Source organism: Grammomys surdaster, unplaced genomic scaffold (genome assembly GCF_004785775.1).
Source record: "Grammomys surdaster isolate TR1022 unplaced genomic scaffold, NIH_TR_1.0 126219, whole genome shotgun sequence".
NCBI lineage: Eukaryota > Metazoa > Chordata > Mammalia > Rodentia > Muridae > Grammomys > Grammomys surdaster.
Genome location: NW_021621022.1, coordinates 4,018,579 through 4,042,307, shown reverse-complemented (window position 1 = coordinate 4,042,307; position 23,729 = coordinate 4,018,579). Strand labels below are relative to the sequence as shown.

Here is a 23,729-nt window from a genome sequence, read left to right as displayed (position 1 = left end):
ATACATAGATGTGTGAGTATGTATGTATACATGTATATACATAGATGTGTATGTATGTATACATGTATATACATAGATGTGTATGTATGTATACATGTATATACATAGATGTGTGAGTATGTATGTATACATGTATATACATAGATGTGTGAGTATGTATGTATACATGTACATATGTAAACTTGTTGGAGCTTGTTGAAGCTTGCTGCATCCACCAGGTGTGTGTGTCTGTGTATATGTGTGTTCCCTCGCCCTTTTCGCTGGCCTCACCAGCCCCAGAGATTAAATTTTATTCCCTCAGAGAAAAGTCTACCAAGTGGCCAACGGCCCACTCTGCCTCAGTTTACCTGTCAGGTCAAAGCTGGACTTTGACACAGTGTGCTTGCTTTGGACACTGGGTATCAGGGTTCTAGCAATTTCCACAGCTATAATGCTTTTATTTTTGTGAGACAGACAGGATCTCTGAGCAAATTCTTGCTATTTCAGCATAAAACAAAACAAAAGCAACAAAACATTCCAAGCGGGCATCATCCCATCATTCTACCATGTACTTCTTATTTCTGTACTTGTGACTATTTCCTTTAAACACCAGCCACTATTTTTTTTTTTTTTTTTTTTTTTTTGGTTTTTCGAGACAGGGTTTCTCTGTATAGCCCGGGCTGTCCTGGAACTCACTCTGTAGACCAGGCTGGCCTCGAACTCAGAAATCCGCCTGCCTCTGCCTCCCGAGTGCTGGGATTAAAGGCGTGCGCCACCACCGCCCGGCCCCACCAGCCACTTTTTGTTGTTGGTTTGTAAAGGAGGAGAAATACAGCAGGCACAGGGCATTTGTGCCTGTAACTCAGGCCCTCAGGAAGCTGAGATAAAAGGACTCCTGTGAATGAGGCCAGCCTGGGCTACATAGTAAGAGGTTCCTCAAATAAACTAAGAGTGGGCAAGATAGCTTATAGGGTAAATATACCTGCTACCAAGTCTGATGACTTGAGTTAGTCCCAGAACCCACATACTGGGAAGTAAACCCGTGTTCAGTGTTCACTGTCAGAGTGAATGCTCAGTGCCATCTTGTGAAATACTCACAGTTAACTATACTCAAAATGAAAAGCTTTTCACAGTGACACTTGTCACCTTGTGAAGGTTAATCTTGATCATCAACTTCAAGGGCTTTAGAATCACTTAGAAGACAAACTGCTGGCATGTCCATGAGGGTGCTTCCAGAGAGATTTACCTGTTGTGGCAGGATCACAGATACTGTTCTGGACTGAATAAAAAGGAGAGAGCAACCAGCGTAACTGCTCTGTTTCCTGACAGTGGATACCATGTGACTGGTTGCCTTACATTCTTGCCATGATTATACCCTCAAACCCTGAGACAAAGTAAGCCTTCTCTTAAGTTGCTTTCAGCAGGTATGTTGTCATGGCTACAAGCAAAGCAACTGGCCACATGTTGGTTGCTCATTCCTTTATATCAGAACTGGGGAAGCAAAGGCAGGTGGGTCTCTCAGTTTGATGCCACTCTGATCTACATATAGACTTCCAGGACAGCTGGGGCTACACACAGAAACCCTGTTGAAAGAAAAGCAAAGCAACTACCTATCTGTTTACATTAGGATTTTAAATATAAGGTGTGATTGTGGCTACCTGGAACAGAGACTGTATTTTTTAGTCTTACTTGTAATCAGACATAGCTATGAAAAGAAATCTCAGCCAAGGGAAACCAAAGTGGTATATGAACTTTAAGAATACATCCTTTAATCCCAGCACTTGGGAGGCGGAGGCAGGTGGATTTCTGAGTTCAAGGCCAGCCTGGTCTACAGAGTGAGTTCCAGGACAGCCTGGGCTATACAGAGAAACCCTGTCTTGAAAAACAAAACAAAACAAAACAAAACAAAACAAAACAAAACAAAACAAAACAAAACGAATTCATCCAGGGTATGGCCCTCATGCCTCACTGGACAATGACAGGAGGACCAGAGCCATTATAAGGTCCCCTTCAAGTACTGGAGGTCAGGCCTCTATCCCCGCCTTCACAAGTTAGGAATCGCCACAGCCCTTCTATACTTAGAGAAGGGAGGAGATGTCAGGGGCAGCCCTGCTTATATACTGAAGGCCTAAAACCAGCCATAGGCCTAAAATCAGCAATAGGCCTGTCATACATGTATGCTAACACTAAGTCTTGGGTCTCTGTGGAAAAACATTGAAACAGATGGCTATAAGCTATTGTAAACAGGCAGCTTTTGTAGAAATTTACCAGCCTGAGTAGTCATAGACCTTGTAAGTAGGTAGCCTTGGTGGATAATACCAACTTAGATAAGGACAAGTGAATCATAGGCAGAGTCATAGCGACCTGTCCCCGAACCTTCACCCAGCCGATACCCTGTTCTGAAAGATATCTGTATTCCCCCTGAACACCCACACTCCAGTGTCATCGCCTTCCCCATGCCCTGCCCTTTTGTGTTTATAACCCCTGTGTGAATAAGTAAAAATTACGATTTGAAAAAATGAATAAATAAATTAAAAAAAAAAAAAAGAATTCATCCAAAGGAGAGGGGCATGCCTTTCTTTGCCTCCACCCCTTTCTTGTTGGCTAGGATAGGAATATTATGGCCTGAGCAGGCATTCATATTGGAACATGAAGATGAAGTCACATGTTATAACATGCTAGCAGGAACCTGAACCCACTATACCAACCCTGAACTATTTATCTCTGTACTTGCTTTATACAGGAGTGCTGTAAGCATCTGTCCTGTTTAAGTCACTGGAAAGAGTTTCTGTCACTCAGGCTCAATCTGGTAACTGAGTCATACTTTGGATGATTCACACAGTCTCCATCAGCCTATTAGTGCTCAAGTATATTTAAGTGTTAGTCACTGGTTACAGAGGATTACAGGTGATTTTTATTTCTTTATATTTCCCTCCCTGAAAAAGAAAAACCTATCTACAGTAGTGCTTATTGATTTTATAATAGTTATTTTTATTTCCAGAAAAGCCCTTAAAATGTACATATTAGAGGTAGAGCCGGTTCAGTGGCTAAGAGCACTGGCTGTTCCTGTAGAGCACCTGTATTCAGTTCCCAACACCAACTGGCAGCTCACAACCATGTGTACCTCTAGTTCCAGAAGATCCAGTGACCTTTTCTGACCTTCATAATAACCTGCATGCATGTGGTGCGCATACATATAATTCAGACAAAAACAAAACACACATTCATAAAATAAATAGGTCTAAAAAATTTACATGTTAGTCAAATATTCTTTTGATTCCTCCCTGAGGAGGAAAGTTTAGTCCAGTGGGTTTCCCTGGACAGAACCCTGCTGGCCTCGCTGCAGATTTGCACTGGATCTCAGCAGCTGGCTCAACATAGAAGGCGTTTCAGCAGGCTGAATTTTCCAGGGGCACCTAGGGAACCCAATATGAAGATGGCAACCCCCAAAGCAGCATGTCAGTCCTCTGCAAAGCTGCAAGATATAGCCAGGGGACCTTAGGCTTTGTGTCACTCAAGCCAACAATACCAGTTTCATACTTCAAAAATTTCGGGCCAACATTATGCTGAGTAAAGGAACAGACACAAATGGGACATATGGTGTCGCTCTACTTAAACAATGCTTGGGAACAGGCAAGCACAGCACCGATATAAACTAGAATAGGAAAAGCTGCAGAGGTAGGGAGGGGGTGGGGCTGTTGGCTGAGAGAGGGACAAGTCTGACAGACATGTCTTCCACTTTAATGTGCACACATGGGTGCATATATAGGTTAAAACTCACCCCATTGTGTGAATGATGGCAGATGGGGCTAGTTTTACTGTGTGGAAATTTTTGCTAAAAGCAGGTCATCCTGTACCTGCAGTGCTCAGGTAGCTGAGTCAGTACCAGTTCAAGGGCAGGTTCACCTACATAGTGAGTTCAAGGTCAGTGTGGCATCTCCGTTATAGTTACGGTGTCACTGCTGCTGGCTTACAGTTTCAGAAGTTTAGTACATTATTATCATGGCAGGAAGCATGGTAGCATGCAGGCAGACATGATGCTGGAGAAAGGGCCAACAGTTCTACATCTTGATCTGAAGGCAGCCAGGAGGAGACTGGATTTGTCTTACACTGGGCAGAGTTTGAGCATATATATATATATATATATCCTCAAAGCCCCACCATCTCCACAGTGACACACTTCCTCTGACAAGGCCACACCTCAAATAAGGCCACACCTTCTAATAGTGCCACTCTCTACTGCCAAGCATTCAAAAACATGAATCTATGGGGCCATACCTATTCAAACCACTACAATTCCCATCAAAATGCTATGTCACAAAACCAAACCAGGAGCCAGTGAGCATGGTTCAGTGAGGAAAGGTACTTGCCATGCAAGGCTGACAACCTGAGTTCTATCTCTGAAACTCACAGGAGGTGGAAGGAGAGAAACAGCCAAGGCCATAAAGTTACCTCTGAGCTTTCCATCTACATCATAGCATGTGCACCACTCTCCACACCTGTCCACCCCACGTGATAACAATAACAACAATGATAATGATAATAATAATGATGACAAACTAAATCAGAACACAGTAACCTCACAGCTCTGAACACAGCATCACACTGGCTAGTGATTAATCGGTTGATGGTTCTGATGATATTCAAGCTATTTATTGAGTCTGGAAGAATGTGGTCTTCACACCCATCCCTGAGTTTCTCAACAAAGACAAAAGGCAAGGAATTATTAGTGCCGTTCTCTCTTTTTTAGATCCCAATCTCTTCTCATAGCCCAGCCATCAGCTAGCCTTACTCTTCTCAAGATGCCTTTGCCATCCTCTTCTAACCACCCACTCCCCCAGCAGACAGGTAGTTCCGACTTTGGGTTTGCTCTGATGTGCTAAGCTTCAACTCTTCATGTTTTGATTACATGCCATTTTCCAAAACACTTTGCCTGCAGCCAGAGTCATACCTTTTCTTCTGCAGTCCAGAGTTTTTAATTATATACAAGGTGGTTCTTACTCCTGTCTTAAGACTTCCCAAGAGATGAATTTAAAATCTTCATATGTTCAAAATTTGTACTTTTAAGACTTCCTTGAAACTTTACATGAAAAAGAAAAATCCTGTCAATATTTAGACTACCAAATTTGTGTAAAAGCCCTACAGCTATTATTAAACACTAAATCTCACTTGCTAGCCCCCTTCCAGCAGTTCCTGGGTGATAAGTCTGTCCAGTCTCACCCATTACAGTAACTGCTGTTAGTCAAACTCACAACCTTTCTGATGCTAACAACACAGGATGAAAATGATATTCCACAATAACAAGCTGTGAGTACCACACACTGCTGTGAGGAGTACGAACCAGTCGGTTGTACTTGCCCATCACTGGAGAAATGAATACCTTAAGTGGACATCCTTTTTACTTTTAGCTGTTTTCTCCACCTAAAACTCTTCTATTTAGACATATATACCAATCAAAGTACTTTTGTGTGAGTGGTGCTGAGGACGGAACCCAGGGTCTAGTACATGCTAGGCAAGCATCCTTCCACCGAGCTACAATCCTCTGCCGAGTCAGGAGCGTTGTAAAGGCCAGATCAGATTTTACTTCTGGAAGAAGCTGTGATTCTCTAGATGGAACTCATCCTTTACAACCTGTAGCTTACACAGGCCACTACTGCCTATTTCAGACCATCCCCTAAAACCCATCAATCACACGCTGGAATAACACACTGTCTGCAGGCTGACTGGCACGTCCCACACCACTAACAGTGCTGCTTATAATACAGGCTCAATATTCACTCAGTAACATTCACTAGACTGTCCCAGACAAACAGACAATGGGGTTTTGCTACTGCCTCTCTTACTGGTAATTAGAGGTCATCATTCTGCAACAGTTTCTTCTTCCTACTGGAATTATGCAGCTTGAATCAAATACCCTTTAAAATAAATACGCTGCCAGGTAGGCCTGGCTCTGAGCCCCCTTTTGTTCCCATAACATTTTTTTAAAGCATGTAAGTGGCAATTATGTTTATTTTAACAGACTATCTGTTTACATTTCTTGCCTTGATAGGGCCTGTCTCTGGAGAAAGAGCTATTTTTGGCTGCTGTTTTTTGAGGAAACTTTGCCATTTCTTTTGAGGTCAGAGAAGTCTTATTATTTCTGTGAGTTGGCTAAAAGTCACCTAGGATTTCAAGCTGTAAAATCCATTGTTTACTTAAAACTCTGGAAATGGCTTACAAGATATAATTAACTGCCTAGGGCAAACAATCAAACACAAATAGATCTTTCCTGCAAAAAATAACATATTGTTAGACCATGTGAAAGAATTTCATTTTAGTAATGACTAGAAAATTCTACAACAGGAAAGCAGCTAGCTATAGGACATAAATTATTCAAGAAATTCAACCCAAAGTCAGCATCAAGGTGATGTGTTGATAAGGCAGGACCACTCATATCAGAAACAGGACGGAGACGCCCACTACCATCATCAACCCAAACCACTTCACATGCACACAAATGCAGCTACATGCAATGGGAATGAAGTCTGAACAAAAGTGAGCTACAAAGATACATACCTAGAAATTTCATAAAACCCAACAGGATAAATAGTAAAACAAAACTAACAAGGACATGTGTGTCCTGTGTATGTAGGAAAAGATTCCAGTTCAGTAATGGTAAGAACATACAGCACTTAGGGCTGGGGAGATGGCTTAGTGGGGAAAAGCACTTGCTGTGCGAGTTCAGAAGCTCAGCACCTTGTGAACATCTGGGTGTGGCTGTGCTCCTGCAAGTGGCTGTCGGCCTAGCCCCAGGCTCATAGAGAGACTCTGTCTCAAGGAAATAAGGTGGAGAGAGAGCCCATGCACCCTATACACACATGTGAGCAAATGTCACACACTTGTGCTCCAGAGAGAGAGAGAGAGAGAGAGAGAGAGAGAGAGAGACTGCTTAGATATATATTTAAAAGGAAATATCCTAATAGGAAGAAGTTTTAAAACACAATAAGGAGGCAGTACAATGATTTAAATAAAAGAAAAGATTTCTTGTTCTTGAACTCAATAATTTTAAAGAAATATTAAGCCAGATAGTGTTGATGGATGTCTTTAATCCTAGTATTCAGGGGAAGCAGATCTCCCTCCTGTTCAATGCCAGTTCAAGGCCAGCCTGGTCTTCAAAGTGAGTTCCAGGACAGCCAGGGTTACACAGAGAAGGCCTGTCACAAAAAATGAAACATATACATACATCTATATGTATGTACATGTTTTTTCTTATTACTTCAATTATCTCTTTAAAATTTAATAAGTTAACCTGGTTGCAAAAATCACACACAAAGGATTTTAATGGAAACAAATCATTCTAAGTTTGTAAGAAAGTGAAAGGTTTCTATTTTATAGAACATGTGATGTCTGGCATGCTCTGGAGTTCTGGAGTGAGAAGCAAGATGAGGAAGGAAAATACAGAAGTTTCGGCCTGAGCCCTACAGATCAAACAGTGTAAAGCTGGAGAGTGACCAGACCTGGAGGGGATGAAAACGAATGTGCTTACAAACATACAAAGGTGTTCTGGCCAACACAGGAGAAGGACCTCAGATTACAGCCATGTCGACACACCATGTTTTCACTTTTTAGCCAGGAAAAAAACAAACAATTTTGCTGCTAACACTGAAGTGGTGGGTAGGAGGGGAGGTACTGGCAAGAGCCAGCTACAGGCTAAGTGCCACAGCTCTAACTATCCCTTCAGGAAACCAAAATACAAAGTGTTTGTCAAAAGTATTTCTAAAAATACTTGAAAGGAACATTGAAAACACTTCATAGTTTAGAACTGAAGTATATAGAAAACAAAAAGTCCTTGAATTTTGTTACATCCAGGTTCTTGTTTATTAGGCACGAGCATTCAGTTGTAGATTTCTTCTTAAAACAAAGTTTCATATAGCCCAGGGTAGTCTCAAACTCACTACACAGCAGCAGTAGAGGATGAACCTCTGAGCCTCTTGCCTCCAGCTCCAGAGTGCTGGAATCAAAAGCATGTGCCACCATGTCCCATAGCTCTAGAAACTGATTAGAAAAGATCTGTACATGTCTAACTCATGACAAAACAATATGTCACATAAAATATCAATACCATCATTTTCCAAAAAAAAAAAATAAGGAGATTTTAATTATATTCATGTGCATAAGCCCACAAACTATCTCCAAGGACACTCAAGAAACCAAACTATGAAGTTGTTCTGGGGAACAGGATAGAGTAGGAGAGAATATTCTTTTTTTTTTTTTGGTTTTTCGAGACAGGGTTCCTCTGTGCAGCCCTGGCTGTCCTGGAACTCACTCTGTAGACCAGGCTGGCCTCGAACTCAGAAATCTGCCTGCCTCTGCCTCCCAAGTGCTGGGAATTAAAGGCGTACGCCACCACCACCTGGCTAGGAGGGAATATTCATATGCACACATATGTACACATTTAAAGACTTATTTACCTTTATGTTATATGTCTGAGTACTTTTATGATGGTACATCATGTGCATACCTGGTGCCCACAGAGGCCAGAAGGCCCTGGGCTCTTTGGAACCTGAGGCAGTAAAATGATTTACGTAAAAGATTAAGATTTCTTGTCCTTGGGGCTCAATAATTTAAAGAAAAACTAAGCCAGACAGTAGTGGTGCATGCCTTTAATCCCAGCTCTCAGGAGGTAGAGGCAGGCAGATCTCTGTGAGTTCAAGTCTGATGTGGGTGCTAGAAACCGAACCCAAGTCCTCTGTAAGAGCAACTATTCTTAAGCACTAAGCCATCGCTTCAGCCTCAAGGGAATTAGTCTTGTTTTTGATTTTTGAGATAAGGTTTTATGTAGCCTAGGCTGGACTAAAATTGACCATGTAGCTCAGGATGACCTTGAATTCCTATGCCTCCTGTCCTCACCTGACTTCTGGGATTACACTGTGCTACCACACCAGTCCAGACAGAGCCTTGTCGCTTTTTGTTATTAGATTTTTACATATTCAGTTTGTTTTCAAAACTAAAAGTTAACAAACAATGTGTATGCAATATAAAAAACAAAACAAAAATGTACACAAAGGAAGTCTCAGTATAATAATCAGGGAAATGCAAATCAGAACTACCACATATAGGATAGCTATCTCTAAAACATCAGCTCAGATTGAAAATGAGTATTAACAAGAATGTAGAGAAATCAGAAGCCTTGTGCTGTCCTGGTGAGATTATAAAAGGGCGCAGGTACAGCTACCATGAGCATACTGTGGAGACTCCTCAATAAATTAAACTAGAACTCTGGGTGGTTTAACAATTTCATTTCTGAGTACATATTGAAAACAAAAACAATACACAAGCAAACTGAAAACAAGGGCTTGAACAGGTATTTGTAGTCACAGTGTCTGAAGTAGTCAAAAGGTCTGATTAAACCGAATATTGTCTATATTACAGAAAATCCTTCAACCTTTAAGAAGGAAATTCTGACATGTGGAGGAATCCTGTAAACACTGCTAAGTGATCTAAGCCAGTGAGAAGGTGCACACTGTATATGACTACTGACAAGGTACCTAGAACAGCCAGATTCACAGGGACAGAAATGACAATGGCTGATGACCAGAGGCCGAGGGGAATAGGAAGTGGGTAATATTTAATATGTACAATCAAAGAACATTCTAAACATGTATAGTCAGTTATATAACAATGTGAATGTTGAAAGTGGTCAAAAAGTACATTTAAATTGTGTATGTTTTGTTACAACTTAGACAACAGTGCACAAAGACTTACAGTAAGTAAAGTTGGACATGTCGATTACAATCTTCCCACAGCTGGGCTTGGTGGGGAAAGCAGTCACACATAAAAGACTACAGTATACGAACCAATTCATGTGAAAAGACTAGGAGTAAGTCTCCAGTGACAGAGTACATCAGAGGCTGCATGGACCCCATAGGGTAAGAGGTCTTTTTGGAGAAATTGTGATGATGAGTGAATAGCTCTGTAAATTCACTGAAAAAAAAAGACCCAATATATTTGACTCTTTAAATGCACATGTTTCATAATACCTCAATAAAGCTGTCTAAAATATAAAAAATAGGAAAACATTATTATATACTTTGTTAAAACTACCATTTTATATTCCTTTTTCCAGATATCTGAAGAAAAAAAAAAGTTGGAAGGAATCCTTAACTAGAAGGCCTAATTATATCACCTCAGTTCCTTTCCTGCAGCTGAGGTACACACCCTACGAAGGCAACTTACGAACTTAAGGGAGACTAGGCTTATTTTGGACACTGTTCAAGGTACAAACCATATGGCAGGGAATTTATGGCAACATAAACTTAAAATAGCTGTCATATTATATTGACAATCAGGATTGGAGAGGGACAAATGTACTCTTACTAATGTTCAGGTGGCTCTTCCTGTTTTACACAGCCTATGACTCACAGTCCACCCATCGTAAGCAAGGCTTTCCTTTTCCACTAATATAATACAATCCCTCACAGGCATGCCCAGAGGCTCATCTTGAAGAACCAGTTTGCCTAAATTTTAGGCATAAAAGCCATCTTATAGTAAAAACAAACTAGGTTATTTCCTGTTCCAGGAAGGAAACCCTGTTTTGTTTCAAAAGGGTTGTCAAAGCTATCTTACTATGACTACCTGTTGTTATGACTGTCTTTGTTTCAGGAGGTCATTACAGCTACCTTGTTATGCTTAATGTTCTGTCCTTATAACCTGGCCTATTTTTGCCCACCAAATCCCCCAAATTTGTAAACCCTATGCCCCTGAGCTATAAAAATTTTGTTTTAGCAAGGCGTGGTGGTGCACACCTTTAATCTCAGCATTTGGGAGGCAGAGGATTTCTGTGAGTTCAAGATCAGCCTAATCTACAAAGGGAGTTCTAGGACAGCCAGGATGGTTACACAGAGAAACTTAGTCTCAAAAAACCCAAATCAAACCAAACCGAAACTCCAAAACAAACAAACAAAACCCAACAACATCATCAACAACAACAATAACCTCTTGTCTTCTTCACATCTAATGCTGGCCTCTTAAACCCCTACCTTAGGGGGAGACAGCCTTCATATAAGAATAAAAAAGCTTGCTTTAATTAATTTGGCCATGATGATTTATTTGGGTCAGTAGTCTTTCTCCTCCAATCTTTGGGATTAGCAATCTTCCAGGTGATATGAAGCTGACAACAGACACTAATCATCACATATGCTTCTTTTATTATAACGAAAAATAAACATATAAATTGTACTTAGGAAAAGACAGTATCTGCTTAAGCCATAAGTCTCAAATTTTGATTATGTCAGATATTTTGTTATAAACTTTCCCCATTCCTTTATAAACATGAATGATTTAAAAAAATTAACTACAGTAAGAGCAAAAAGGGGAATTAGTTTCACAATTTGTATTGAAGAGATGCTTTTGTGAATGTCGTCTGCCCAACTATCCATCTTTATGGAAGCTAAAGTTCACTTAGTCGTGACTTCAAAAAATGTAAACATTTGAGATCTTTAAGGCATGGATATACAGTGATATTGGGTGATTTAAACTTGTTTTTCTCACTGTAAGTTCTTCATCTTGGTCAATGAACATCCTGAGGCTCTGAAGTTGACTCTTAACAAGTTTTTTTCTAGGGGCTGAAGAGATGGCTTAGTAGTTAAGAGCACTTGTTCTTGCAGAGGACAACTGTTCTGACCTCATTGGGCACTATGAATGAACTTGACACATATGTTGTGCCCCTTTGCAAACCCCAAAGGACCACCAAGGAGCCAACTCCAATGCACTCGCACTAGGGTCTTCTTATTCAAGCTCAAGCCTAGGCTCACCGCCGACTCTGATGCAGCAGGATGGGAAGGTGAAGCCTGGAGCTCAGTTTCAGGCAAGCATTTAGAGGTGATCAAGCAAGTAAGCGGCTTCTAGCCTGGCACACATCTGAGTGGGGAGCTCCTATGGAATTTTGTTGCCCTTTAAAATAATTGGCTGGTGCTGGGAGGAAATCATAAACTTGTGCTTTCCTCCTGATTGGTGGTTGTTAAGAGAGTGACATGCCAGGTGCAGGTTTGTTAGAGAGTAACCTGGAAACTGGTGTTAGGTGTTGGCTGGTTGGTTAACTTGGGTTCAACCCTAGGTCAGCTTGAACCCAAGACCTGGTTTCTCACATAGACAGACATACACGCATGCAAAACACTCAAGCATTAAATTTAAAAATCTAAAAAATATTTTTTTCTAGTCCCTTTCCATGTCCTACTTTTCTTCAGAACCTCTGGCTTCAATCATCTTCGTACTCGTCCTGCCTGGTATGTCAGCTGGTGCTTTTCTGGAGCTTTGGAGGATCTTTGTGGCTCATATCCCTTGCCTACCTGCTTGAGCCCATAATTCTGTTCACCTTAACACCTAACGATCACACATTGGCATTTTCTTTTTTTTTTTTTTTTTTTTTTTTTTTTTTTTTTTTTTTTGGTTTTTCGAGACAGGGTTTCTCTGTATAGCCCGGGCTGTCCTGGAACTCACTCTGTAGACCAGGCTGGCCTCGAACTCAGAAATCCGCCTGCCTCTGCCTCCCGAGTGCTGGGATTAAAGGCGTGCGCCACCACCGCCCGGCTCACATTGGCATTTTCAAAACAACAGTGGAGATCTTTTGAAAATGTTTTTTAAAGATTGCTTAGGGCACCACACTATTTATTGACTTGTTTGTTTAGCTTAATGGGGGAGGGGAGCAGAGCTGTAATACCTATTCCTTGCTGGCCTCAACTCACTATGTAGATCTGGCTGGCCTTGAATTTGCATCATTATTCTTGCCTCTGCTTCCCAAGTGCTGGGACTACAGGTGTGAATCCCTGTACCCCCTTTCTGAGATGTCTTTCCATATGCACAATTCCTCCTATAAGTATGTTTTGTATATATGAAGGTCTGCAACAGGTGGGTAAGGAGCAAGGACGCAGGAAAGGAGATAGTTATATTCATAAGAAAAAAGGCAACAGATTTCTCACATATTACCAGAATAATGGAAAGCTAGTGGCAGCTAGACATTACTAACATTTTAAGAAGGTATATTACTGACTACAAGTAAAACTAAAATCTCTACTATTTTACTACAAGAATACTTGAGTCAATGATCAACAATATAACTAAATCATGGCACTCACTGTAACACTGTCTGAATCCTATAGCAAACCCAGCAAGCTATTTTCAGAGAGGCAGGAAATACATCTATTTTGATCTCTGCACTATACCCAGTCCCTTGAACAATGCCTAGTACAAAGGAGGTGTTCAAGATTTGTTGACTGACTAAATGAGTGAAGACAGAGAGGTGGAGGATGGTTTATACTTGGATTTTTGTTGAAATATAGTAAGCTAGGAACCAATTTTCCACCAGGAATGGTTACATTTCCTTGAGTTGGGGGGGAGACTGTTCTCTTCCTGTTGTGGGCTGTCTGTCAAAAACATACTGCTGACCATCAGAGAAACTGGTAAAGGGCTCTGAGTACTCAGGGTAAGCCACTAGGGCAGTTACTTCCTTTTAGGATTCTGAAATGCAAAATGTCCACTTTTATCACAGGGCACTACAATACAAGGTATGTTGTAAGGCTATATGCCATACAGGCCTTTTACGGAGCTTGAGGAAATTAAGAATGGAAAACATCTGTCTTACTGGGGCTGTGATAAAATCCCACTGTTCAAAAGGCTTGACATGACATTACATCAGAGGGACACAGGAGGGCGCACTAATCAACTGTCGAGGAGAAACTGAACACCCCCCCCCCCCCAACCCAAAAATCAGGTTGACATTTTAACAGTCAAACTGCAATACATGCGGCAGTTTCTGGTGAGATTTTGAAGGACTATCATTTACAGAGAAAGATGTTATACTCCTGATTCAAGATCAAGGAAGTCAGAAGAATTTGTCACTCTGTCAAGAAGAAGCCAGGAATGTCTACACAAGGTGAGAATCAACCATCCTCTAACCCCTAATGATTTGTTAAATGACCTTGGAGCAGCATTTGCTGTTTTAAACAAAGACCTTCTATATAATCTACAACTGCACTTGGAGTTCTGCTCCTCCTCTACTGAGCTGATACATAAATGTATTTGTCTGTTCCATCTGTTTTCCCAGGAGTAACGGTGAGTTTGAACAGGTAAAAATGAAATAGTTTTGCACAAAGAGCGGCCCTAGAGCTTAGATGCAGTCTGTGGCCTTTCCAAGTTTTAAAATTATAAATGCAACAATAATATACAATTCCCCTCATGGAATTCAGTAAGTACACTATAATGGAGATCAAAATGACTTCCCTTTCAGGCCTTTAACGAGACAGTGACAACAGCTGTCAAGAGCCAACATGTAAAGGCAAGGTGCCTGCCTCACTCACAAGAGTGCCATTAATCTCAAAGTCACATTCAAGCTTATGTCTCAGCAAAATTATAAGTAATTCCATGCATAGCTATCTGAGGTCAAACATAACAGTTAAAATGGAATGTGTTGAAACTAAATGTTATGGGTATCCTGCAGTTGCATAATAAATATCTGTGGACTGGATAAGCACAAAGATTTTGTCAGTCACTGGAAATAGCTCAGAAAGCTCCTGCATCCTCAACCTCCTAGAGTTCACTTTAACCCTCACTTCACCACTAGACTCCCTACCATGGTTTCAAGCTCACATGCTGTCAGTCTGCTCAGTGTACTTCATGGCCAGGGACTTGGGTAACTTCTATCATTTAGCTGAACTGACCACTAGGCTGTATCTGATTAGGCTCCACCTATATCAAAAAGTAACTGTGCTCTAAAATGTGCCAATTTAGAAGATATTATTTCCAAGCTCTCCTAAAAGGATAATAGGAAATAGCAATGAATTTATTCTGATAAAGCTGCCAGAATAATGTATAATAGTAAAAATATAGTCAGTCATTAAGTCTTTTGAGTTAGTATCTAACTAGAAAGTCTTCAAATGGCATTCACTGTCTTCGGTGTGCATGTGAAAAGCCATCATCAAAGTGATGTGCAAGGAGCTAGAGAGACAGCTCAGTGGTTAAGAACACTGCTGTTCTTCCAGAGGACCTGACCTGGCTTTGACTCCCAGCACCCACATGATAGCTCACAACTGTCTGTAACCTCAGTTCCTGGGATTCTGTCCTCTTCTGACCTGTTTGGGCACCAGGCATGCAAACAGCATACAGACATGTATGGGAGCAAAACACTCACAGACACAAAATAATCAAATACGTTTTAAAACAGGAAGTGAGGTGCAAGGGGCTGGAGAGATGGTTTAGTGGTTTAGAACACTTGTTGCTCTCAAAAAGGACTGGGGTTTGGTTTCCAGAACCCTCATGGGGTAGTTTGTAATTCCAGTTCCTGAGGGTCCAGCATCTTCCTTGTCCTTCTTGGGCTCCTGGATACACATGGTACTCACACAGATAAGTGGGCACTCACTCATATATATATCAATACAAACAAATATTTAGAAGGAGAAAGTGAAGCATAAAGTTAGAAAACATAAATCCCATCAAAGTTGCTTGAATCGGTGAAAACAAAGTATCAGCTGACCCCTGCACTTCTGAGGTCAGCTGAGCCAGGGAGTGCGTTCCAGGCCAGAGGGGCTGCAGAGTTCCCTTTTGAAGACATCCTGGTTTACAAAATAAGTTCCAAGATGGCCAGAGCTACATAGTAAGATCCTGTCTTGAGATAAAACAAAAGTAAAGGCAAACCAAAACCAACCATAAAACAAACAAACAAACAAACAAACAAACCCAATCAACCAACCAACCAAAAACCCCAACATCCACTATGACCAAAAGGAGGCCAAGGGTTTAAGTGGCTTATACATTCTGATCACAGTCCATCATGAAGGGAAGTCAGGGTCTGGAGGCAGGAACTGAAACAGAGGCTATGGAGGAAGACTATTTATTTCTTGCTGCCCACAGCTTGCTGAGCTTGCTTTCTTATCAGCTTTAAGAACATGCACAGGGATAGTACCACAAACTATAGACTGAACCCAGCCACATCAATTGTCAATCAAGAGAATGCCCTACAGACTAATAGAGGCATCTTCTCACTTGAGGTCCCTCTTCCCAGGTAACTCTAGCTTTGTGTGAAGTTGATAAACAAAAAAACAACAGTAACAAAACCTAACCAGGACAGAAGGTCTTACTGAACTCCAAAAGCCAAGTGAAACAAACCACCACAAAAGCAGTATTAGTAAGAAAACAGAAAAACAGATGCATTCAAGAAATTTCCATTAAGAGAAAAGAATCTGAAAGGATAAAGTTTGGGACAACCACCCCCCCCCAGCCCCCCATCTGAAATAAGGTTAGCAAGTTCACAGGCCTAGGTTCAAGGAACTAGCTGGCCACCTGAAGAAAGAACTAGCCAGGGGGCAACTCAGCCAGGTTGTTCTGACAAAGAATAGCAGAACTAATAATATAGGTTGGCCAAGTCACCTAGGGAAGTCACTGACCATGAGGTAAATGACTAGGTTAAGGTCACATTCCCAAAAAGAATGTATACAGGATGTTATTCACTCTCCACCCTGGTCTGTGATTAGTGGAATAATAGAAACTTTCTGTATATAGGATGTTACTCACTTCCCACCCTGGTTTGTGACTAGCTGAATAATAGGTTGAAACTTTCCAACTATTGTTGTAATATGAGTTACTGTTGCCTTTTTTTTTGGCTTCTACTTTCACCACTCGCTCCTGGTTTTCGGGTTTCTCCTTTAAATACCCCTTGCTCCTGAGCCTCAGGGTCGACACTCCTCCTGGGAGTCTCGGCCTCAGTCGACTGATATCGCAAAATCCGGAAATAAAGCCTTTTGCGGTTTGCAGCAAGTTCGGTCTCTCAAGTGATTCTGGGTAGTCAAAAACCCCTGTTGCTTGAGTGGGGGTCTCCCCACTCCGGGGGCCTTACAAATCAATGAGATGTGGCTATCCCTCATTGTAGTGGGGAAAAGGCATTAGGGAAAGTCTTATCTCAAAAACAAGAATTTGTTCAAAAACGTGTACATGTTTCACAATGTAACTCATGACGAGCATGCTGAAGCTCAAACTCAATGTATTGAGTGCATCCCAGGCAACCATGCTGCGACTGACATAGAGCCCTAACTCCTATAACATGAAAACAAAAAAAAACCCCACAGCCAACCTCACATTCTTAAAGCAGTAAACAGAGCTAAAACTTGAGGACCTGAGAAAGTTTATAATACAAACCCTTTGGTCGACACAACACATAAATTTAACTTACTGAGAAACCACTTTGGCATATGGATAGTAATTATTGGATCTACACTTTGTTTGAAAAGGGAGAGAGGAAGTATTATTAATTAGAACACTTTCTTTCCTTGGGTTTTTTTTTTTTTTGAGACAGGATTTCTCTATACACCTTCCCTGGCTGTCCTGGAGCTCGCTTTGTAGAGCAGGCTGACCTCCAACTCAGAGGTCTGCCTGCCTCTGCCTCTTCCGAGTGCTGGAATTAAAGGTGCATGCCACCACATCTGGCTTCTTGTCATCAGCTTTTGATTCTGAAAGGGAAAGGCTAATTTTTCACTTGTTCCTTCCCTGTTTTAACCTCTGTCTATAAGTCAAGAAAGAAGATTTTATGAGTAAAGCAAAAAACACCTAAGCTCTGATACCTTCCTAAAGAAGTTGCTCTGAGAGGCAGGCTGATCTCTTGAGTTCAAGGCCAGCCTGGTCTATAAAGAGAGTTCCAGGACAGCCAGGGTTACACAGAGAAGCCCTATCTCAAAAAGGAGGAGGAGGAGGAGGAGGAGGAGGAGGAGGAGGAGGAGGGGAAAAGAAGAAAGGTGTTCTGGGATAAACGTTTCCACAGCACTTTTCTCTTAAACAGAATACAGCAAACATGCTTCAATCTTTACTGAGGATATTTATCTCCATGTAGCAATTAGGAAGATTCTACAATAAGTTGGCAGTGAGAATGTATGGTATTAGAGGTTGATGACATGCATTTCACACCTGCTTTCCTTATTATTCTACTTATTCCATTGAGCTTAAATAAAACAACTTGTTAGAACGGTGTGCACAGTAAAATGGTGCAAAGCAAATATCTGAAAAGGCCACCTGTAACCCAAGTGTTTGAGTTTTGCCACACAGTGACTTCTCCAGGAGGCATGTTTTCCCTAGAGCCGCAGGCTCTAAACCGGAATGCTTCACTGCTCTGGCTAACTCCTTCTTTCTTGTAATTCGAAAGGCAGTTAGGAGTAACAGGACTTTTAGACCTTTTGTCTGATAGTTCCTACTTTCTGTTCAGATAGAATCCAGCCTTGCAACATCAGTAGGGAGTCCATTCAAGTGCTCATTAAGTGGAAAGAGGTTGATGACCTATTATATCTCTCAGGTGCAGGTTGAGAAACATGACCAAACCAAAGTTTTGGAGCCTATCTTTAGCCCAAGGGTGAAGAAAGGTAACATATAACTTCATGTTTGGCCAAAGGGATCTGCCAAACAGTAATGAAGACATCCTGACAGATGCAGGGGCTGTGGGATGTGTGCAAGAAGGAATTCAAATCCCAATCACAAAACCCAGCTTGCCACAGTCCAGCAAATTTTTAACTGTTGACCTCCCTCCGTGACAAACCATGGTGGAGGCGACAGAGTCCAAAGGGATATAGCTTTACCTTTGCCCTCTGACTTAGTAGCGGAAACTCACCAGTTTCATATCGGACTTTTGGTTGTTCAGTACCAGTCTCTTCACTTCTCAAGACAAGGAAGGATCTTCCGGTTTAATCTCTATAGCCAAGAGCATCGCGGGACTTGGAGTCTTCCCTTCTTACGCACTTTCCAGAGCTTCACGGGAAATGTAGTTTTACTATAGGTATCATGGGCATTGTGGGCGTCTTTCCTCCCTTTTCTCTCTAAACACCTCCTTCCGTCCGCTCAAATTCATCGCCGCCGCCAATTCATCCTTCCTTTCCATCCCAGCATGATATCATGTCCCTCATCTGGGTCTAGCATCCATAGTATTCTGGGATATGTAGTCCGCACGGCTTCAGCTCTTCGCTCCCCTCCTCCTTGTGGGAAGGCGTATGGGCGCAGTGCCTGCTGGAAGCTGTAGTTCCCTAGGGCCTCAGACCCTCAGCTCTGCGCTTATTCTCTAGGGAACCGGAAACTACAACTCCCAGGGATGCCCAGCGGCAGCAGGTGGGAGCGGGGCTGTTGCTATCAATATGGCGGTTGTCAGCCAGACAAAGACAGTCAGTCTGATGTGATTGAGACAAGGGAGGTTTTCAGGGGGAGACTGGGAGATAGGGGCCTCCCCTCCCCCCTCGGCTCTTCCTGCGCGGGCCTGGAGCCCTCCTCAGCCCCTCCCGCAGGGTGCCCCGCGGTGAAGATCCCCTCCCCCTCCCGCCTTCCTCCTCCCTCCCTCAGCCTTGCACTGGGACGCTGGGGAGGGGGCTGAGCCGGGTGCAGAGAACTCTCAGCTGGATTTTCGAGGTGAGTGGGGTCGTTTGCAAGCCGGACTGCCTCAAGTCTCTTTCCTCACTTCTCTCATTACTTTAAGGAAAAAAAAATGTCGAGATGTTTGGTGGGAGAGAAAGTGAGTAGGCGCCACAGATGTGTCTCTGGAGTGGCCAGGTTGAGCATAGGGGAGCAAGTGGGGGTACTTCCGAGGGGGCGACCGTGCGCGGGTGTGGGGTGGGGCAGTTTGTGAGGGGCGGGCGTGGAGAGGCGTCGATGGCTTCTTAACTTCTCTGGTCTCCAGGACCGGCGGAAGGTTTGAATCCTGGACTTTGGGGTCTCCTGCTTGGGAGTTTGAGAAACTGTGAGTGGTTTCGAGGTGTGCTGGTTTGTTTGGGGAGTGTCTTGCTGTGTTTTAAATTGCGACGTGTACTTGGGTGCTGGGATCGTCTTGAAGGAATGTCTGTAGATGGTAAGTTAGATGGCTGGAGTCAGAGATAAGCGGCCTGGGTTTGGGAAGCACGCGCGAGTCCCGGGCTGGACTTTTGGTCCGTGGATCTTATGCAGGGTTTTGGGGTCTCAGTAACTCGTTAGTGTCTGGCGCTCAGCTCACACTCCGTACCTTCCTGGCCAGTCTCCACCCCAAACTCCCGGCAGGACTATATAGATGATGTGATACGGAGATGCTTCTTTGCCTTAAGTCGGCAGCCAAAGGTGGGAAAGGAAAAGTGTCTCTTAATATTTTATTCCGGAACCGTGTTTTGGTTACACTATTGGGGCTACTTTGAAAGGAGTCCTCCGCCCACCTTCACCCCGAAACAGTAAGTAGAGGTATCTTGTCATCTTGCTCAGTGGCTTGCCAATTATTTTAAAATTCGGGAACGTGGGGTTGGGAATCTCGAGTGCTAAATGCCATACGCATCTGTGTCTTCTAACGAGACAGAACGTCTGCTCTGTATCCTGAGGTAGATAGGGCGACTTATTTTTGTAGTTGAAAAAACTGTTGGAAATTTTTTTCGGGGAAGAGGGTTGGCGGTGCGCTGGAAGGCGCTGCATATTTTTTTTTTCTTCTTCTTCTACCCCACCCTGTTCTGTGTCACATTTGCTTGAAAACTGGTATGGAAGAGTGAGGAAGCATTGGGTGAGCGAAGCAAAGAATGCACTTAGCAGTAAAGATACACGCTACCTAAAGTTGAATGATTACTGTTTTTATTTTTGTCTAAAGCTTAAAAAAAGAAAACCCTCGTCTGTTATATAGGGTATAGTCACGTGCTCCTTTTTCTGGGGACCTGCAGATAATAGAAATCTTTGCCTTCTCTTTCCTATCTTTCCTTAGCTTCCTCCCTCCCCCACCCCCTTCCTTCCTTCCTTCCTTGGCACAGAACATTTCTCTTACCGATGGACATAATACCTCCTGTACTTTTTTGCTTAGTTTGTGCTAATATGGGTTATGCTTTTTGTGGTTTCACTATAAAATGCATCGTTAAGTGAAAAGAACCCGAATTTGTTGTTATTTTGCATTTATGCCACAAGTCATTATCACATCAGGTTTTCAGTGCTTTGCATTAAACTTATTAAAATTGCACAGTTGAGTTGCTAGATCTGGTTGTATTATGCTTATAAGTCAAGTTTGGGAATTTTTATTTTATTTTTCAATTTTCAGTTAGGATTGGAATGAAACATCTCTTGTTTCTCACAGTCTTGAATATTTAATGACATTACACCAGGAGAATTTAAGATCATACATTTTGTACTCCCTCAGTCCAAAATACAACTTCTTCAATTACTCTCTGTGATAATTTTGTGGTATCATAGACTTTTAAATCACTAAAAGAATAATTGGCATCATTTCTATTTCGACTTGAGAATTTCATGTATTTATGTGTTTGGTCAAGAATGTATTGGTTCTATTAGCTATGGGCTTTTAGATTATATAGCATGTGAAAGTACCATTGATACACTGGGATTTCATGGTAGGTTTAGTCTTTGATTTGAAATTTCTGCTGTTGATTATTCCCACAGATGAGGGGACTGTTTTCATGACGTTGAGCATTAAGTATGTGAATGGACCTAAATATAATTTTGTACACAGTACGCTGTTCGAAACTGAGCCTTTGGTTTGTTGAAAACCAGGATTTTTAGAATTACTTGTTTGAAGCTTTATCTTAACCTGAAACATTAAGTTTCAAAAGATGGAAGAAAATTCCATGTAACAACGTAATAGTTGTTTACTTGTATTTTTCCAAAATGTATTCTAGTAGATATTGAATTTTTAAATGTTTAATAATCATTTTAGATATGACAAACTAAAATGTTCCGCCTAGAAAAATGAATGTTTTTCATCTGCACTTTCCTTGAATCTTCATGTTTAGTCTCATCAATGAAATCGTGAAGTTATTTATGGGAAAAGCATTCATTAAACTTCTTCTGACTAGTAGCCTGATAAAAATGGCTTCATGAACACCAAATATTCCTTATATTCATTGGGCTGATTCTGTTGCATTTTGAGTACTGGGGCATTAAAATGATGTAAAGCCTTTACTGCAGACTAAAGCATAAAACACTCTCAGCATGTGGAAGTCATATGGTTTATGAAAAAAAGGAGAGAATGGGGGCATTGGTGCCTGTCCAGCCTAAAATTTCATTCCGTAACTGTAAAGACATATTTATTTTAATCTGATCATTTCTGAAAAAAAAAATTCGGCCTTTACCTTATGGGAAATTGAAAATGCAAGCTGTTTTTAACCAATCTGCTGCTAGTTCTGTGCACAGTGTACATATATGCAAAGCTGTTTAGTTGCAAAAGTGCATCAAGGATAGGAACCCTTAGTAATGTGCTGAATGCCTTAACAGAAGGCTTCATCTGCACAGCTGGGTGTATTTCATCTTCTAGCCCAAGTGGAAACTTAATATCTCTGTTTTTCTAAGTTATAACACACATTGTAACAAAGATCTCATTCTTCTCTTCCTGCAATTTTATACTAAGTGTTGATGGGTATTCTTGCTTGCTTCATTGTACATTGTATATTAATTTGTTCTTTTTAAGTCTCCTATGTGTCATGTTATTTCTGGCTCTAGTTTGAAAGTTCAGTTGGCTACCTTGTTTCTATAAAAAGCAAAGCAGGTTTACTGTTGGATTCATCTGTTGCAGCTTTTCTATTGTTTTTGTAATCTGTTCTTTAAGCTTGGGTTGTTTCTCTTGGGAATTATAAATTTATCATAGAGCAGGATTTGGTGTACGGCTCAACTTTTAAAAATGGTGAACACTTATGGATTAGTCTTAAAAGCACCCAGTAAAAATGTGCTTTGGTCATTTCGTTTCTGCTTTATTTAGATATTTTGGCTTCCAGAATCTTATTATCTATTCTTTGGCTAGATTTTTCTGATAGCTATTGGTTTTTCTTTTTCTTTTCATTTTTGTACAACTTTATACAAGACTGTCATGAATAAAAAACATAGCATATCTAGAGTGTTACATATGCAAATTCATATGCGTACTCAAATGTATATGAAGTGTGTGTATATTTGTTTGTCTCTCTGTATATCTGTGTGTGTGTTTCAGACCTACAGCCATGAAAGCAATCTGATCCACAAATAGCAGAGACTTAAGTATAACCACCATTCATGCTGTCCACTTTATAGACACATTGGAGGCTTCCTTATCATTGTAAACTGTCGTTTTATCAGATTCTGCCAAACTACAGTTCTCTCAGATGGGAGTCTATCAGTCTGACATTTTTCTTCAGCTAGTACTAAATAACTAGCGTGTGACTCAGATTCTTAGACACAGCTGTGCCCAAGATGGCGTTCACTTAGACTGAGGACCCATCTATCATAGGTGCACATGAGTTGAGACTCTCTGACGATTATCTGATATAAAACTTTTAGGTTTTAGCTAATCACTGTTTATGGACTCTTATGATGTAGGAATAGCATTATGGGTTTATTTTAAAAAAAAAATGTGGCCGGGCGGTGGTGGCGCATGCCTTTAATCCCAGCAATTGGGAGGCAGAGGCAGGGGGATTTCTGAGTTCAAGGCCAGCCTGGTCTACAGAGTGAGTTCCAGGACAGCCAGGGCTACACAGAGAAACCCTGTCCCGAAAAACAAGAAAAAAAAAAAAACAAAAAACAAAAAACCAAACAAACAAACAAAATTGTGAACAAAAGCTAAAAATTGCAATTTAAGTGATTTATAAAGCAGTGGTTTAGCTTTGTTGTGATGGGCTATTTTCTTTATCTTTTGAGTCTTAAGACAGATGTACCTGATTCTTAGTTCATTCCGAGTCCATTGAGATTTTTATTAGGCTGTTGACTGAAATATTTACTGGATATATGCCCTGAGAAGTATTTTTGTTGTTGTTTTTTGTTTTGTTTTGTTTTGT

At 41.4% G+C, this 23,729-nt stretch overlaps 2 protein-coding genes across 12 annotated transcripts in view; one reads left to right on the top strand and one right to left on the bottom strand.

Moving 5' to 3' along the window:
• Ints9 (integrator complex subunit 9) overlaps positions 1-18,884 on the bottom strand; it is an 85,727-nt gene extending 66,843 nt beyond the window's left edge. The window contains exon 1 of the mRNA XM_028758717.1: positions 18,599-18,884. Coding sequence (XP_028614550.1) covers positions 18,599-18,607 — 9 coding nt within the window. The 5' untranslated portion in view covers positions 18,608-18,884. The remainder of the gene's footprint in view (positions 1-18,598) is intronic.
• Positions 18,885-19,102: 218 nt separating this feature from the next.
• Hmbox1 (homeobox containing 1) overlaps positions 19,103-23,729 on the top strand; it is a 129,149-nt gene continuing 124,522 nt past the window's right edge. For 8 of the 11 annotated variants that reach the window (XM_028758696.1, XM_028758688.1, XM_028758687.1 and 5 more), the window contains exon 1: positions 19,137-19,383. The gene's annotated coding sequence lies outside the window, so the exon portion shown is untranslated. Of the gene's footprint in view, positions 19,384-23,729 lie in introns of all 11 variants that reach the window. The other 3 variants (XM_028758693.1, XM_028758694.1, XM_028758692.1) reach the window with 1 other exon arrangement.